Consider the following 17,533-nt stretch of genomic DNA (forward strand, 5'->3'; position numbering starts at 1 on the left):
CTTTCTAAAAACTCCAAAAAATCTATTTTTCGCCCCGTGACTAACTATTATTCTACATAAACGCTCTTGACTTGTAATTCTTCATATAAAGGTAATTTTCTCCATAAGTCAAAATCAAAGTCACAGGTGCCTTGGGCTTCATGCCAGGGTCTCTGAGCCCCCTGGCAGGGGCTGGAGCCATCCAGGACAGCCAGAGGGATGTCCTGGGTTCTGACAGAGCTCCATCATAAATACTGAGCCATTTATTCCTCTACTTTTCCCAGGTAGATTTGCCCAGGGGTCATTCAACAACTCCGAGCTGCAGCTCTGCCTTGCCCCACATTCCATGGAATGGTTGGGCTTGGAAGGGGTCTCAAACCCCATCCCCTCCCAACCTGCCACCAGCCCACATTGCTCCAAACCTCAAGGAAATTTCACTTAGGTTTGAAAGCAATGGACACTTGGCAAGGCAGAGGCTCTAAACCAGAAATCCTGCCCAAAAGAGTCCTCACAAAGGATGAAAAATCAGTATTTCACTAAACACCCCAACTCACCAGAGGCACCTGTGCCACAGGCCATATCCCATCTGCAAGAGAGCAGCTCCATCATAATTACTGAGCCATTTATTCCTCTACTTTTTCTGTGGAGTCATTCAACAGCTCTGAGCTGCAGCTCTGCCTTGCCCCGCATTCCATGGAATGGTTGGGCTTGGAAGGGGCCTCAAAGCCCATCCCCTCCCAACCTGCCACCAGCCCACGTTGCTCCAAACCTCAAGGAAATTTCAACTTATGTTTGAGGGCAATGCACATTTGGCAAGGCAGAGGCTCTAAACGGGAAATCCTGCCCAAAAAAGTACTCCCAAAGGATGAAAAATCAGAATTTCAGCAACCCCATGAGGAATTTCACCAACTCACCAGAGGCACCTGTGCCACAGGGCCCGTGCAATCAGCTCTGCCAACACCCACCAGGTACTTGGCCTCCTCCACTGTGTTGTTGATGCAGTCTGTAAGAACATCAAATGGCAGATCAGTGAACACACCAGCCAGCAGAACTGGGGACAGAAGAGGCCAAAGGGCTCTGGCTGAGTGCTCTAAGGGGATTTCCAGCGAGCTCTCCACGTGCAGAGGCCGTGAAGGCCCCTGGGGTGGCAAAGCAGGCATGAAGAACAGCCAGGGAGCTCTCCAGAGGGTCACTGGGCTCTGTCAGATGGGTGGTGATGCACAGAGAGGGGGAACCAGCCCAGCATTCCCAGTTAAACCCTCCAAGCCCACCAGTATCACACAGGAACCAGGTCCAAGTGTTGTTTGACACAGCCAATTCAGCTCAGCTGTGGTAAGAAAAAAGGGATGGTGTGTCAGGAGCTTTTGGGAAAGGACGAGGGAAGGGAGAAGGGCACATCCAACACATCCTGTGTCCAGGGCTGGTGCCCTGGTCTTCCCCCAGAAAAGCACAGCAGAGCCAGCTGAAGCTCAGAGTTGGGAAAAGCAGTTCTGAGAAGTGATTTCCAGGCAAATGGTGAGGAAAATTTCTCCCAAAGGAGATCACATCTCACCCCAACCAACAGGAAGGTGCAGGAATCCTTCCAGGATGGGCAAACCCGTGGAAGAAAAACCATGGATGGCTATCAAATCAAAATCAATCAGAAAAGCTATCTGCATCTCAGGAAATCCCAGAGCCACAAATCACTGCAGGCTGAGATAACACTGTGGGAAAACATGAAATATTTCTGTGTGCTTGCCCTGTTCCCACAGCCCTCCCCAGGCAGCTGCTTTGGGATCAGGGGATGCTCCTTCTTCCCAGCCTGGCCTCTCCTGGGCTGTCACTTGAAACACAGGAGAAGGGAAACACTCACACTGGCCACAGGCTGATGCCACTTCTGTCATTTAAAATGACACCAGCCAACTGAGACACCCCTTTAGAAATGCCCATCCTCCTCCCCCAAGAGCTCTGACACGGAGGAGAATCACTTGTGCAAAACTCTGGCATGTTATAGCCTAAAACCATGACGTTTTGAGTCCCAAATGTGAATTACATCCAATTTGAGACCAAAATCTGGAAGCTGCAAGGTCCCACTGGTGGCTGCTGAGCCCAGGGGATGTGCCTGGGGACGGGGTTGGAGGCATCAGTGGGCTGTGATGGGGTTGGTCAAATCCTGGCAGTGAGGGGCTCTCAGCAGGCACAGAGAGGGAAGGGAGGATGGAAGGAAGGGATGGATCCCTGCAGCCCTGGGGCTGTGCATCCATGCCCAGAGCGCTGCTGCTGTGCTTGGCTGGAAGGAGCACGAGCACAGTGGTGGTGACAGCTCAGCAGTGACCTGGAGACCTCCCCCTGTCCCCCTCTCACTGAAACCCTGCCCTGGGCCCCCCCTGGAGCAGGGGGCCTGGAGGGGCTGGGGTAGCTCCACTTGCCATTGGTGTTTTTGGTGAGGAAGTGCAGGACCAGGAGCGCCACGGTGAGGGAGATCATCAGCACCAGGCACGCGATCAGGATCAGCTCCAGCTTGGAGAAGGAGCACCTGGACCTCTTTCCAGCCATGGTGGGGCCACTGTGGGAGCAGAAGGGAGCCCGTGGGACATCCCAGGGAGGGGCACATCCCAGCCAGAGCTCACATCCCACCCTCACAGAGCTGTTTGTAGCTGTGCTGGTGTGAGGGTCCCCAGGACGAGGTGAGAGGATTTGACTCCAAGTTCTCAGAAGGCTGATTATTATAATTATTATTATATTATATTCTAAAACTACACTAAAGGATCCAGACAGAAGGCTAGAAAAGAATGAATACTAAAAACCCATGACTGACCAGAGAGCCTGACACAGCTGGACTGGGATTGGTCATTAATTAAAAACAATTCACATGGAACCAATCAAAGATGCACCTGTTGGTAAGCAACCTCCAAACCACATTCCAAGCAATCAGATAATTATTGTTTACATTTCTTTTCTGAGGTTTCTCAGCTTCTCAGGAGAAAAATCCTGGCCAAGGGATTGTTCAGAAAATACCACGGTGACAGTTTGTGTCCCCCAGCCCAGCGTCAGAGACAGCAGCAGCACAGAGAAGGATGGGAAATGGAGATTTATCTTTCAGCTTATGACAAAAATGTGTCACTCCCTGACACCAGACCTGACAGCACAAATTCCCAGCCCTGTGTCTGCCAACACACTCTGCTCACCCCTCTGAAGAGGTCTGGGAACAAACCCCACAATATTCCAGCAGATCCTGTGTTCTCTGAGTGGCTGTAGGAGATGCTGAAGCTCAGCATAATACTGTCACCATAATAAACATCAATTTAGGAATCTCAGCTTCAAGGTCCCTCCCAACCCACACCAGTCTGTGATTATTCTGTGATTAGAGAGGGAAAAACGAGGCAGAGAATCTGATTTTCCTGGCTGGAACCTTTGCCAGCTCTGGTGAAGCTCCTGCCTGCAGGTTATTCCTCACAGGGAATGTGCCCTGGAAACAATGAACCCACAGGAAACAACTGCTGGAATGAGCCCTTCTGCTCCTGAGAAGGCTGCAGTGGTGAGAAATGACATCAGCAGAGAGCCAAGTGGTCACTGAGCCTTGCTCCAGGTGACCTCTCCTATCAGCTCCTTCTGCCACAGCACTCGTGGCCAGGGCTGAATGTCACAGAGCAAATATTTTAGTGACAACAAATCTAAAGCCACAGGTTTCCTTCCTGCCCTCTTTGTTCCCTGAGCTGTCCAGAACTATCCCAGCACCAGCCTGGATCCCATCAGCACCACACACACCCACTCTGCTCACCACCCCACTGATCAAACTGCCCCAAAACCACTGCAAGGGGCAAACCCCAACCCTATGGGATCCCAGGGGATCTCCTTACCTGAGCTCCCCTGCCTGTCCCAGCAGCTCCCAGCTCCAGACTGGAAAGTTCAGCTGGAAAATTCTTGCTGAATAACCCCGTGAGTCAAGCGTGGCACAAGATAAGGAGAAACCAATCAATAATTGGGATCCCACAAGGAGGCCATGGAAGGTTTTTCCCTGCTGTGTTTCTGTTGAGCTGCACACAGCATCTCCCTCTCCCAAAATAACCTTGCCAGGACTGCTCTGCTGCTCGAGGAATGTGGGAAGGGGATGATTTTTCTTCCTCTGCCCTATCACAGCTTGTCCAGCCTGTGGAATTGTGGCTGGATGTGACTCCTGATTCTCATGGAAGTTCAGTGCTCAGGGTTTCCATGCTCTACTAGAAGAACATGGAAACATGATTGTATTTTAAGTGCAAAATACTTTTTTTCTATTTAGCAAAAACTTTATTTGTTGAAACCCAGCTTTTTTCCCCCACCTGTTTCAAGTGCCAGCTAGGCCTAGATAAATTTTCCAGCTGCTCAAACACCTCTATCCAAAGGCTTTTGGCACTTTGCTCATCCCCAGAGGGACAGGACCCATCACACCCTGAGATGTTGGTGCAGCAGGGAGGGAAGACCCAGCCCTTTCTCCCTCCTGCATTATGGTGGGAATTAAAATCTGGGAGCACCTCTGGGAATTGCCTCCCCTCTCAGGGAAGGGAAAAGAGCTTCCATCACCTTTCCCTGGGTGCATCCCTGCTCCAAGGATCAGCATGGCAGGAACGGCTGCGTCAGCGCCTCAAGGTCACGTTCAGCTCTGCCCTTTGGACTGGCTGCTGGGAGAAACAAGATTGCCAGATACCTTATCTTCCTTGGCTGTAATTCCCAAGGAACCTGCAGGGCCTGGAAACAGCCCTGTGGGCTGGCAGAGCTCCCTGGGAATGCTCAGGTCCCAAATCCTTGGGGGGAACCGGAGGGGACAGACACGACCATGGAGCAGCTGCTCTGCTGGCACAGGGAGGAGCCAGGAACAGGCTGGGCAAGAGCAAGAGCTCTTCCTGCAGGTGGAGCATCAGGAAAAGCTGATTAGAGATGGGGTTTTAGGGAATTGTTCTTGTGATGGAGGCTCCTGCCAGCCTCACCCCACAAACTGCAAACAGCTGAGGACAAGTGGCTCGGTAACCACCTGTGGCTGGGGCTGGAGGAGGGAAAGGAAGACTGGTGACAGCTCAAAACATGCCCTGGGCATTATATTTCAGGTTGTTTTCCTGTTGAGGTTCTGGACACACACAGCTCCCCACCTCCCTCCCCTTGGCAGTGTCCAGGCCCAGAACTGCAGATGCAAGGAGCTTTTTGGTGCAGAAAAGGCACTTTCTGGGCTGCAAACACCTCAGCTTAAAGTGCTAAGGGCTGGGTAGGTGTCTCTGAATGCCTCCCTGCCTGTGGCAATGTGAGAAGGTGAGAAGTTCCCATAGACCATCCTCCTTCCCCAGACCAGGCGTCCACCAGCTGCTCCCCGGTGCCATTTTGTGCCAAATCAGTCTAAAGAAAGTGAAATTTTTTTTTTAATTTTTTTTTTTTCCAATCTCCATCCTGCTGAAAAAAGGTTCCTCCCCATCAGTGCTACCATGGGACTCTCTGTGACCTCCCCAGGGGCTGCAAAGAGCCCAGGGATTCCATCCCGAGCAGGAGAAGTGTTCAAACCCAGCTGGGATGAATGGATCCACCGAAGGAACCAGGCACAGCTGGCACAGGGGAAACCCCTCAATACAGATGGACAAATGTGCATTTCTTCCCTCACTGAACCTTCTGCTTCCACATCATTAAGAAAGAGGATTCAAACTACCTCTACACTGGAAAAATAAATAAATTAAGACAATTTACTTTGAAATATAAACCCATGAAGCATTTCCTTCCCTTTCCTCATTCTTCAGTCCCTCATCCCTCCCGAGCCAGACCAGAATATTTCAGAGAAGTGGCCCTTTCCTACAGCACCCAAATTTCACTCTAAAACCAGCATTTCCTGCTCCCTTGGAGAGCTGACTTTCTGTAAACCATCCAAGCTGGGACTGGGTAAAACTAAAACTAACTGGGTAAAACCAAACTCTTCTCTTAAATATGCTCAGGCCACGATATTGTCTGTAAACTTTCTGAAACAAAAACTCTTCTGATGGGCCAGTGAAGAGACTAAAAATTACTTTTAAAAATTACTTAAAAAAAAATAAATAGAAGGATTCCTGAAAGTGGCTTCATAATTTTTGTCCCACTTGTTCTAGGGGGGAAAAAAAAAATCCCTTTTTTCACCTGTAATGATGGGCAATTCCCCAGTGCCAGGGCCTCACTCATCCCTGTGGACAGAACCACCCTGTTTGCTACACCCTGGCCAGGTCCTGAGCAGAAATTTGGGATAACCATCACTCAGCATGAGCAGGTGGCTGGTGCAGAGCTGAGGCCCTGGGTGTGAGGGTCTGTAAACCTTCTGAAACAAAATCTCTTCTGATGAGCAATGAAGAGATTGAAAATTAATTTTAAAATTACTTTTTTTTTTTTTTTTTTTTTTTTAATTAGAAGGCCTGGAAGTATTCCTGGAACTGGCTGCATCAAACCCCCTTTCTAGGGGGGGAAAAAAACCCTTTTTTCCTAGGAAGCCAGAGTGGATCACCTGTAATGATGGGCAATTCCCCAGTGTCAGGGCCTCACCCATCCCTGTGGACAGAAACCTTGATTCCAGCCTGTTTGCTACACCCTGGCCAGGTCCTGAGCAGAAAATTGGGATAACCATCACTCAGCATGAGCAGGTGGCTGGTGCAGAGCTGAGACCCTGGGTGTGAGGCCCTCAGAGCTCTCACATCAATGAAGAGGCCTCTTACATAATGTTGTTTATTGAACAGAAAATGGCCAAAGTCCTTTCTGCTCAGGGCTCAGGGTGGCAGGAGATAAAAGTGTTTGCACAGAGCTGACAGCAAGAACCCTGCCAGGCTTTGGCAAGGACAGCCCAGGGCTGCTCTGTGTGAAAATCCAGCACCACACGTGGGTTTTCTTCTCTGCTCTAAACACACAGCCCTGCTCCAAGCAGCAGCTGGAAGTGGGAGCACTTCTTTGTGGTGGCAAAAAGTGATTTTCCTGCTGGAAAACACACACATGGAGAGTTTAGGAAGAGCAGGTTGGATGGAAACATAGCAAAATTGCAGTTTCTGAACTCAAAGTCTTGCACAGGTCAATGAGTGACAGCTGAGCTGAAGGGATACCTGGCAAATTTAATTAAAATGTTGTCCTGGGTGCTTTGCCTTTCCTTCCCCACCCTCCCTTGCCTTGCCTCAAGAGCAAGAACTCTCCTGCCCTTCTGCAAAATCAACTCATGGTGACTTTTTGCTGCTAATAATTTATGGCCAGATATGTGAACACCCCAAAATTCCCCAGGTGATGTGCCTTAAATCTACCCAGGGGTTAAAGCTTCACCACAAATAGAGAATATTTTGCCACCCCTCATCAGAAGCTGCAGCAGCAGCCCCAGGGAAGCATCAGTCCCTGGAAGAGCCAAGCAGCACATGCCAAGCTAAAAAACTCTGGCACAAAACTGGGAAAACCTCAACACCCAGAAACAGCAATGCAGACTTGGGCAGATCCAAATTCAATCCCACTGGGGTTTTTTGGGGGAAAAAAATGGTCATAAAATGAATAAGGTGGGCTGCTCTGTGTCCACCCATGCCAGCAGGGGCTGAGCTGCTGCTGAAAGCCAAATTATGGGAGCCCTGTCTGCTCCCAAACCTGCTCCTTGCATCATCTTGGAATCACAGAATATCCTGATTTGGGTGAGACCCCCCCAGGAACCATGAAAATCCAACTCCTGGTCCTGCAGAGTGCCTGAGAGGGGTGTCCAAACCTTTATTGATTTAAACAAAGGGTGCCATGCCCAAATCCTGGTTCTCACTGGCAATCCCTGCCCAAGCTCTGCAGCACACATGGACAGCCAGGGGCAGGAGAGGCATTGAGAGGATGCAAAAGGAAACCACAGAACCTTCTGGCAAACATTTGTGACCAATAGCTGATGAGCTGCATGGGAGAAGTTGCCAGAACAGGAATTTGTGGCTTCTCTTTGGGCAGTGCTCTGGCAGCAGGAAGAGAATGAGCACTGAGCTGTGTTCTGAGGAAAAAGAGGAGGGGGAGGTTGATGGGATTGATCTTTCCAGAGCACAGGAAAGCAAAGGGATCACTGCCTTTGCTCTTGTGCTCCTCCAACACCTCCCATGCCTGCATTTAACCTTCCCCACATTCCTGTACCCAGATGGATCTCAGCAACACCAGTGCCCACCCTCCTGGCACAGATCCTGCTGTGCCCAGCTCTTTCCCCACCCTGAACCTTCCTTTTCCAGCCTTTTCTGCTGCAGGCCCCTCTTCCCACTTTCAGCCTCCTGTCCAGGTTTGCCCCTCCACATCCAAACCTGGCCCTGCCTGTCCTCTAAGGGCACCCTGAGAGCTCAGCTGGAGGCCACAGAGGATGGATTCACCAGGAGATCCACGAGTTCTGTGGGGTTGGGGCAGCACAATGCCAGATTCCAGCTCTTACAGCCTGGTGGTTTGCTGTGCTCACCCCTCTGAGGGGCACCAAGCAAAGAGGAGCAGCAGGAGCTGGGAGGGAGAGGCAACAATGCACCAGGACAAGGGAATCACTGCAATGCACCAGGGCAAGGGAATCACTGGGCTGGTGGCTCAGCCTCCAACTGGGACAAGATTGTCCCTGCAAGTCACCCAAGGACCCAGCCCAGGAACACAAAGCTCAGAGGCCAGGTGATGGCAGAGGAGCCCCAGCAGCCCTGGCTGCACTCTCCAGACTGCAGAGGCTGCAGGTGGATCTTACCTGAAGTTTGGGGCTGTTGAAAATCCCAATGCAAGATGTTTTCCATTCCCATCTGTATGGCAGATCACCTTTGTCAAGTGGGCAGTTTGCCTGATCTCTCTCTTTGAGTGACCACAATCACACCTCCCTGGGAGGGGACATTGCTGATAACAGCCATTGAATGTCCCTGCATGGCTGATAAGAACTGTAACATCCCATTGGGAGATGTGAGCCCAGAGGGAGGAGCCAAGCATTGCTACCCAGATATAATCCAGAGGTTTTGAGACACCAGCACGGCTTCTCCACGGGATTCCCCAGAGGAACAGCAGCTGCCTCTCCTTCCACTGGATCTTCAGAGGCAGAATACATCCTTCTCTACAGGACCCCCCTTGCTCCAGCAGAACCACCCCTGACACTGCAGGAGGGCTGCAGCCACAATTCCAATGGGACTGCTACCAACACCCTGACCCACAGGGTGTCAGGCTGGGTTCTGACTCTGTCAGGGTTGTTCTAGTGCACTGCATTGTTTATTTTATCCTTTTATTTTTCCCTTTTCCCTATTAAAGAACTGTTATTTCCTGCTCCCATATTTTTGCCTGAGAGCCCCTTAATTTAAAATTTATAGCAATTCAGAGGGGTAGGGAGGGTTCACATTCTCCATTTCAGGGGAGGCTCCTGCCTGCCTTAGCAGACTCCTGGCTTTCCAAACCAAGACAGGGGGAAAACACAGAGGGAAATTTGGGATCCTGGCCATCAGCACCATGCCCTGACCCCGAGGCAGGTCCCATCCCACCCAGCCAAGGCAGCACAAGCTCCACAGCCTGGAGTGAGCCAATGCACAGCACCTCTGTCCCAAACCCAACCTGGGCCCCTGCTCCAGAGGCAGCAGCCCCCATTCCCAGGCTCCCTCCCCGAGGCAGCAGCAGGCCCTGCTGAGCACAGATGGGACCATGAGGAGCCAGAGCCATGCACAAAGTCACACACCACAAGGCAGGGTTGAGCAGATTCCATTTAATGTCATGTGCATATATATCCATACATTTATTTATGTCAATGGTTCGGGTGTGCGTGATGCCAGGTCTTGAAAAATCTACTCCTCAGGTAACGTCTGGGAGCACCAAATCTCTCAAAAATCACCTCAAAAATCAGCTGGGCTGGGCTTGGGCTGTTGAAAAACCCACTTTTAGCCCCAAAAAGCAGTGAATTGAAGGCAGAGCAGGCAGAGCTGAGCCCTAAATTCCCACCCAGCTCTGCAAATGCTGTTGCAAAGGGCTTGGCCAAGGAACCCCTCCCTCCTTGCATCCCTCCATCCCTCCCAGGGAGACAGAACTGATAAGGAACATCCCCAGGCAGAGCAGCAGAAGCAGCAACCCATCAGCTCTCCAGGGTTTTGGCCAAGGCTGAGAAACAGGGCAGAGAGGCAGAGATAAAACATCCCCAAAAAAAGAAAAAAAAGGAAAAGGGGAAGGGAAAGGAAAAGGGAAAAGAAAAGGAAGAGGGAAGAAAAAAGGAAAGAGGAAAGAGGAAAGAGGAAAGAGGAAAGAGGAAAGAGGAAAGAGGAAAGGAAAGGAAAGGAAAGGAAAGGAAAGGAAAGGAAAGGAAAGGAAAGGAAAGGAAAGGAAAGGAAAGGAAAGGAAAGGAAAGGAAAGGAAAGGAAAGGAAAGGAAAGGAAAATTACAATAAAAATGACACTTTCACCACCACGGACGCACAGAAATTGGCTTTTCTTCTCTTTTTTTTTTTCTGGCAGCTGCTGGGGGAAGGGATGCCCACCCTGGCCTGTGCTGCATCCCAGCAGTTGCAGGGTAGATTTTTCAAGGCCTGGAGATGGCTCCCAGGAAGGCTCCTCCCGATTGCATAGCATTTATTTCAGATAATTAAGGCACTGTTTTGCCCAACAGCAATTCCACATCAATGCAGTTTCCATACAGTCCACATCGGATGGCCTACAGTGCAATAACATCAACTTAAAGGCAAGGTTTGGAAGAATAAACCCAGCTTTAAATTTCAACTGAATTATTAAGAAGATAAAAGGAAACTACATTTTTCAAAAGCCTTTTTTATTTTCCTTCACCATTGTTGTTTTACAATACAAATATCACCTTGTGAATACACAAAAAACCTACAGAAGATAACTCTGCTTCACGTAAAATACAGAATGGATATATATATATATATTTATATATATATTTTTCTCTTCTTCATTCTTTTTTTTTTTTTTTATAAAAACTATTTTTGTTCTGCACATTGGCAAGTTTAGGATAGGAGACTTCCCCAAACATACAGTATGTATGGTAGGAGTGGAAACTTAAGAATTCCATGCAGTTTCTGCACAAATATTTTAAAGAAATAGATTATCTTTGTTGTTTTTCAACAACACTCCGATAAGGGGATGGAGAAACCATTCATAGTTCACTCAGTGATCATTTGTAAAATTCTTAAAAAACAGGAATTCATGGCTGTTTTGCTTTTTAAAACCCAGCTACCAAGTAGAACAATAAAGTGATTCTTTTTTAGCTTGACCTGCCCACAATGTGTGAGCAAGGTCGGACCCTTTTTTATTTGGTGGGGTGGGAGGTTTTTCCCTACACGTGGCAATTTCAACATTATAAGCAAATTTCCAGTTTAATTTAGCTATAAATGCAAAAATTAGTCATTATACAGTATATATAATTCTGCTTTCATGGAATACTTTATTTTAAATAAAAACATTTAAGACTGCCTACTGACCATACAATCAAGACAAGAAAGGCACTAGAAACATAGACAAATCTCTCTCTCTCCCAAGAAGCATTTTCTTTAAATTTTTTTAACTCTCTATTCTCTGACATGTAAAAATCTTTTTAAATTTAATTTTTTTTCTCATACACATTTTGAAAAATAAAGTTAGGAAATACTTAGAAAATCACTTTACATTTTTTCTCTCTCTTTTTTTTTTGGTTTTTTTTTCTTTTTTTTTTTTTTTTGCACTTTTTTGACACAGTCAGTCACTGCAGAATCTACAAAATCAGGATTTACCAAACCTTTCTGTGTCTATCATCTTATTCGTAGCGCAGGTGCAACAGGTAGAAAGATTTCTTGATTTCACCCAAGGCAGATATTTAGAAACCTTCATATAGTCATTTGCTAGAAAATGGCTTACAGCCCAATCTTTGGGGCAAGAGATATGAAAAGTATGTTTTCCCAAGAAAATAATATGCTTTGTTCCCAGACGTGACTGGAAAGACCAGAACTCATGATATAAAAGCTTTTTCATCTATGTTGTCGCATCATATACAAAGGAACATGGTGATGGGCAAATGCAAATCCCAACTCTATCAACAAGAAATGTATAACAGTGCATGATCAGTTAAATTCTCTTTTATTGTTGTCCAACGCAGATCCTTTGGAGAGAAAAAAAGATCACAGTGCTTACCAGGTAACTGAACAGGTCAGGTCCAGGGGAGCTGCTAAAGAAAGGGGCTGGGGAGCGGTGGGGTTTTTGTTTATGGCATCTTCTCTGGGAGTTGTGAGCACTTGGGGCAGGTCCTGCAGGGTGACACTGTTACCTGGTGTCACTCACCAGGCGGCTGTACTTGACCTGCCGGCCCCGCGCCAGCGCCGGACACCGCAGGGGCCAGTGGTACGAGCGAGGTACAATGCCTTGCACATTCTTCTCAAAGTACTGGAAGGGCTTGTACCACCACACCCTTGCAAGGAGGTTCGTTTGGGAAGCTTCTTTTAGCACCTGCAGGGGAAGGAGGACAAAAGGAGGATTGCTGAAGAGCGGGTCCTTTATTCGCACCACCATTGTTCGTTCGTTTGTTGGTGGTTGGTGTGTGGTTGGTGAGGTGTGATTTCAGGGTTTACCTCAGAACCTTGGCTCCCTCCCCTGATCATTCCCTCCCACGTGTGTCAGTCACCTCTCCTTTCCCCTCCCAGCACTGTCAGTCAATCCTGGAATTGCAGAAGGGCCTCGAGTGATTGGCAGAATTCAAAGGATGCCCTCTACCCCTGGGGGGCATTGGGCCATGCAGGATTTGTACTGATACTTTCCCTACTCATCTCCCTGGCCCTATTCTCCCCCAGCCTTCTAAGAGACCCAGGAAACTTTACACCCTGCCCTGTCCCTTGAGACCTCCTCTCCTGTACCTGCTTGGTGGCTCCCTACCCCTTCCCTCCTCCCTTGTAGGTCCCACCTTGTTATTCCACTGGTTTGGTGCTGCCTGAAGCAAAACACCACAGCCATATTTGCCTAATTGCCAATTAGGTGCCCTTTGATGTTCACTCAGCTTGGGAGGCACTGGCTTCTGTGCCCACGCTCTGCAGCTCCTGTCTCACAAGAGCTGAGGATTCCACACACAATCCAGAGGATTCCACACTTTCACTCTGCTCCTGGGCTCCCAGAGCAGTGGTGGTTCCAAGCTGGAAGTGCTGGAGTCAGGAGTGCCCCCAGTCCTGCTGAGGAATTGCTTCAGCAGAGCTTTGGTGTGGGAACGTTCCTGTCCTGCTGCCTGGTGTGACTGGGGAGGTGGCTGGGGTAAAAGAACAACAACCACACAGTCCAAAGAGTTCTGCTGGAGCTGGTGCTGGTGTCAGAGCCCTGTGGGCCAGGATAAAGCTCTGGATCCAAACCCTCCACCAGAACTGACTCCCTTCCTTCACCATCACCTTAAAGCTTCTCCACAGAGGAAAACCTGAGGAGTGGACCCTGTGAAGGGAAGAGGCTCCATCCCACCACCACAGAGCTCCTGTAGGGCTGGACTTGTCCCCAGTGCCCAGCTACAGCACCCAGGCAGCCAAAAGTGTCTGTGGGGTGAAACACCACACACCCAGCTACCCAAAAGTGTCCCTGGGGTGAAACACCACACACCCAGCTACCCAAAAGTGTCTCTGGGGTGAAACACCACACACCCAGCTACCCAAAAGTGTCTCTGGGGTGAAGCACCACAGTGCCACTGTTTGGTTCAGCAGCAAGGGCCAGACAAGCTCAGGCACGTCCCATCCAGCTATATTGGTAAATATTCCAATAGGTGCCGTCCTGCTTCCTGCTGCTCCCAAAATCTCACCTCCCAAACAGATCCCAGTCTCCTTGCACACACCAAACCTGCTCACCCCTGCCTGCAGGACCTCAGTTGTTTGATGGGCCCACAGGAAAGAAGGAGTGGCCCAAAACAGGGGTCTGCTCTCCTTTGGGAATGAAAACACCATCCCAAAGCAGGATGTTCTGTAAGGATGTGCTCTGTAAGTGCCTCTGAAATTCCATGGGGCTCAGGAATCACTTTGGGGCTGGCTGTGTGCTTGTGGAGCTCTGGGAATACATCATACAGGACTCCATTTTCTTCATGGAGGAAAAAGCCCCTTCCTTATTCACGTAACTCCTTTTTATACAGTTTTACAGACCTCGTGTGTGACTCCAATTGGTCAGGAGCTTTCTTGCCAATTACTGATTTATTAGTAACAAGTTGTTATTCTGTATTGATTGGTCACTCAAACTCTCAGTGTGGATGTGCAGGAGAAGCTGTTTGTGAGAGATAGTTTTCATTTTTCTATCTAACTGTGTAAAAACAGTTTATACAGGTGCTGGTTGTTTTTCACCCAGGAATAGATTGTTATGTTAAGGAACTGCTCACACCAGGATTGCTTTCACATGGGAACTTGCACAGTGCTAGCTTCCCTTAGAAGAAATGACAGGCCAGCCAGAGCAGGCTTGATTTTATAAGGCTTTTCTTTATCATTTTTCTACCTTACTGCAACGTGGAGCCATGAGCAGGGCACGTCCCAGCCCATCTGGAGGAGTCAGAACCCTGCCCTGCCCTCCACGTGCTCCCAGACTGCTCCCACCTACCTTCTGCTTCTCTCAGCCATGAGCAAGCCCCAGACCAACCACATCCAACCCCTCTGCTGCCTGTTATCCACACCAGAGCCAGGGTGTATGCACCCACCCAAAGGGAACATGAGCACACATGCACACAAGCACACACAAGGCTCGTATGCTTGAGTTTCATCTCCATGTCAAGCTCATGTGTCAAATAAATCCACTGATGCTTTTAAAGCCAGGCACAAGGCCCAGCAGGAGGAAGGAGAGAGCAGCACACCAATGTGTGCTCAGGGAAGGAGCCAGGGACTCTCATTTCCCAACATCCTGGCAGCTCAGGGCAGCAGTGCTGAGCCACCTCAGGCAGCAGGACAGGAACGTTCCCACACCAAAGCTCTGCTGAAGCAATTCCTCAGCAGGACTGGGGGCACTCCTGACTCCAGCACTTCCAGCTTGGAACCACCACTGCTCTGGGAGCCCAGGAGCAGAGTGAAAGTGTGGAATCCTCTGGATTGTGTGTGGAATCCTCAGCTCTTGTGTGACAGGAGCAGCAGAGCGTGGGCACAGAAGCCAGTGCCTCCCAAGCTGAGTGAACATCAGAGGGCACCTAATTGGCAATTAGGCAAATATGGCTGTGGTGTTTTGCTTCAGGCAGCACCAAACCAGTGGAATAATGAGGTGGGACCTACATGACCTTTAGGGCCCCTTCCAGCCCATGATGATTCTGTGATAGGATCTAAAATCTGCACTGTCATAATATAAATTCATCTTCTACCATTGTAGGAGGTTTTTATTACACACAATTAACAGCATATGCCACAGATAAGCCAAAGATCTTTGACCATGAGCACAGAAAATATTTGGACACCAATGTGCTGCTATGGAGCTAAAAATGTCTCTTAACTCCTTTGTCCACTATCCAAGGGCAAGACTTGTGCATTTCCTCTCAGAGAGCCATGGAACATGCACAGCTGGAAGGGACCCACAGAGATCATGGGTCCAGCCTCTGTTCTTGCAAAGACCCCCCAACAATCCCACCCTGGGCATCCCTGGAGGTGTCCAAGCTCTCCTGGAGCTCTGGCAGCCTCAGGGCAGTGCCCATTCCCTGGGGAGCCTGGACCCAGCACCCTCTGGGGGAAGAACCTTGCCCTGATCTCCAGCTGACCCTGCCCTGCACAGCAGAGGAGGTTTCACCTTCCTCAGCACTGTCAGCTCCTTCCTGATTGCTCCAGTTCACCAGCCAGGAGAACTCTCCACCCCCTGGAAACACTTTCAAAAACCAGTTCCTTTTTAGCTGAGGCCTCCTCCTGCACCTCGAGGGACCTGTGGCACAAGCCACAGAGCACAGGAAACCCCCAGCTGGCCTCAGCCACCAAACTAAACAAAACCAAGGCAAAAGAATCGAAATGGTTTGTTGTTCTGTCACAAATGTGGCCACCTGGCCCAAATTCAGAAAAGACTTCAAAAAACTGAGGTTACCCAGGGGTGGGAGAGCCCTGCCTGCCTTTGGGAAGCCCTTCCCATATTTTTGTGGTCAAGAACCCAATGAAATGATCCCTCTTTCTCCCCTACAGACCCAATAACCGGGAGGAAGAGAGAGACTCTCCACAGGACATGGGTGAGCCTGGATATTCTCACCCCCCAGATTAGAGCAGGAGCATCCAAGGAGTGGCAGGAACTCACTTGCTGGTTGGCCATTGTGTGGTACCACCAGAATAGCCTTGTAGTGATGTAGTAAGCCACCACCACGTCCACAGTGTAGTGGTCATGAGCAAGGAGGATGCAGAACATCCCCACCATGCTGAGAGCCCAGCAGAGCCAGTGGTACCACCAGAGTCGCCGTGGGGAATCTGCAAAGAAGCACAAGCAGGGGTTACTCCCAAGTGGAAGCTTATCAGGACAACTGCAGTGATTAGCAGAGGTCATGGACTGCAATCCTGGCTGACACAGAGATGCCTGGGCTCAGATTAACAGCAGGAATGCTGAGATCACAAAATAAGTATCACTCTCTTAAAGGTGGAACTTTAAAATTGTACTCAGGGGTCATGAGATCCTTGGAAATGAGAAAGGTTATGAAATCTTTTGAGAAAGATATCAAATATTCTGGCCAGTCAAATCAACCTGCTTGTGTTTAGATTGTATTTGGGGAAGGAATTGTTCCCTGGCAGGGTGGGCAGGCCCTGGTTCAGATTCCCAGAGCAGCTGGGGCTGTCCCTGGATCCCTGGCAGTGCCCAAGGCCAGGCTGGACAGGGCTGGGAGCAGCCTGGATAGGGGAAGGTGCCCCTGCCATAGAGGGGGTGGGATGAGATGGCTTTTAGGTCCCTCCCAACCCAAACCCTTACAATCCCTCTAGTGAAGAATTTTCCCCCAATACCCAGCGTGAGGCTGTTGCACCATGGAACACACAGATATTTTAACTGGAACTGAGCTGATGAGCACAACAGAAACCCCTCAGTGAGGAAGGCAGCACACCAGGGGAGGGCAGCAGGGCACTCACACTCTTTGATGAACAGGTAGGTGAGGGTGAGGATGACGGTGTGGCCGCTGTACAGGTAATCCCCACACATGTTGTGGGAGCCCGTGATGGACAAGCCTCCGCCAGCAATCAACTTCATTATCCTTCTCAGGTGAGATTCCCAGTCTCCAAAGAGCTGGTGGGACAGCAAAACACAAAAGCACAGTAAAATATCACAGCTCAAAGCAATGGTTTTAAGCAGCAATTTGGCCTTTCAGTTCTCTATTGTATTTGCAGTATTTGCAGGGTGCCCGTGGCAGGGAGGAATGGTGAATCTGACTCCATGTTCTCAGAAGGTTAATTTATTACTTTATAATATTATATTATATTAAAGAATACTATATTATGTTAAAGAATACTATACTATACTATACTATCCTAAAGAATACAAAAAGAAGGATACCTACTAAATGCTCAAAAGCTAATAATGAAAACTTGTGACTCTCTCCAGAGTCCCAACACAGCTTGGCCTCAACTGGTCAAAGAGTGAAAACAACTCCCAGCAGAATCCAATGAAATAATCTCCAAACACATTCCACATGTGAGCACAACACAGGAGAAGCAAATGAGATAAGAATTGTTTTCCTTTTCTCCGAGGCTTCT

General features: G+C 49.1%; 1 protein-coding gene across 11 annotated transcripts in view; it reads right to left on the reverse strand.

Annotated features, from left to right (window-relative positions):
- Positions 1-9,613: 9,613 nt before the first annotated feature.
- Positions 9,614-17,533, reverse strand: part of SGMS1 (sphingomyelin synthase 1) — a 96,164-nt gene continuing 88,244 nt past the window's right edge. For all 11 annotated transcript variants that reach the window (XM_077183432.1, XM_077183435.1, XM_077183431.1 and 8 more), the window contains 3 exons: positions 16,913-17,066; positions 16,098-16,264; positions 9,614-12,344 (listed from right to left, as the gene is read on the reverse strand). In XM_077183432.1, coding sequence (XP_077039547.1) covers positions 12,162-12,344; positions 16,098-16,264; positions 16,913-17,066 — 504 coding nt within the window. In that variant the 3' untranslated portion in view covers positions 9,614-12,161. The remainder of the gene's footprint in view (positions 12,345-16,097; positions 16,265-16,912; positions 17,067-17,533) is intronic.

The sequence above is a fragment of the Agelaius phoeniceus genome, chromosome 9 (assembly GCF_051311805.1).
Source record: "Agelaius phoeniceus isolate bAgePho1 chromosome 9, bAgePho1.hap1, whole genome shotgun sequence".
Classification (NCBI taxonomy): Eukaryota; Metazoa; Chordata; class Aves; order Passeriformes; family Icteridae; genus Agelaius; species Agelaius phoeniceus.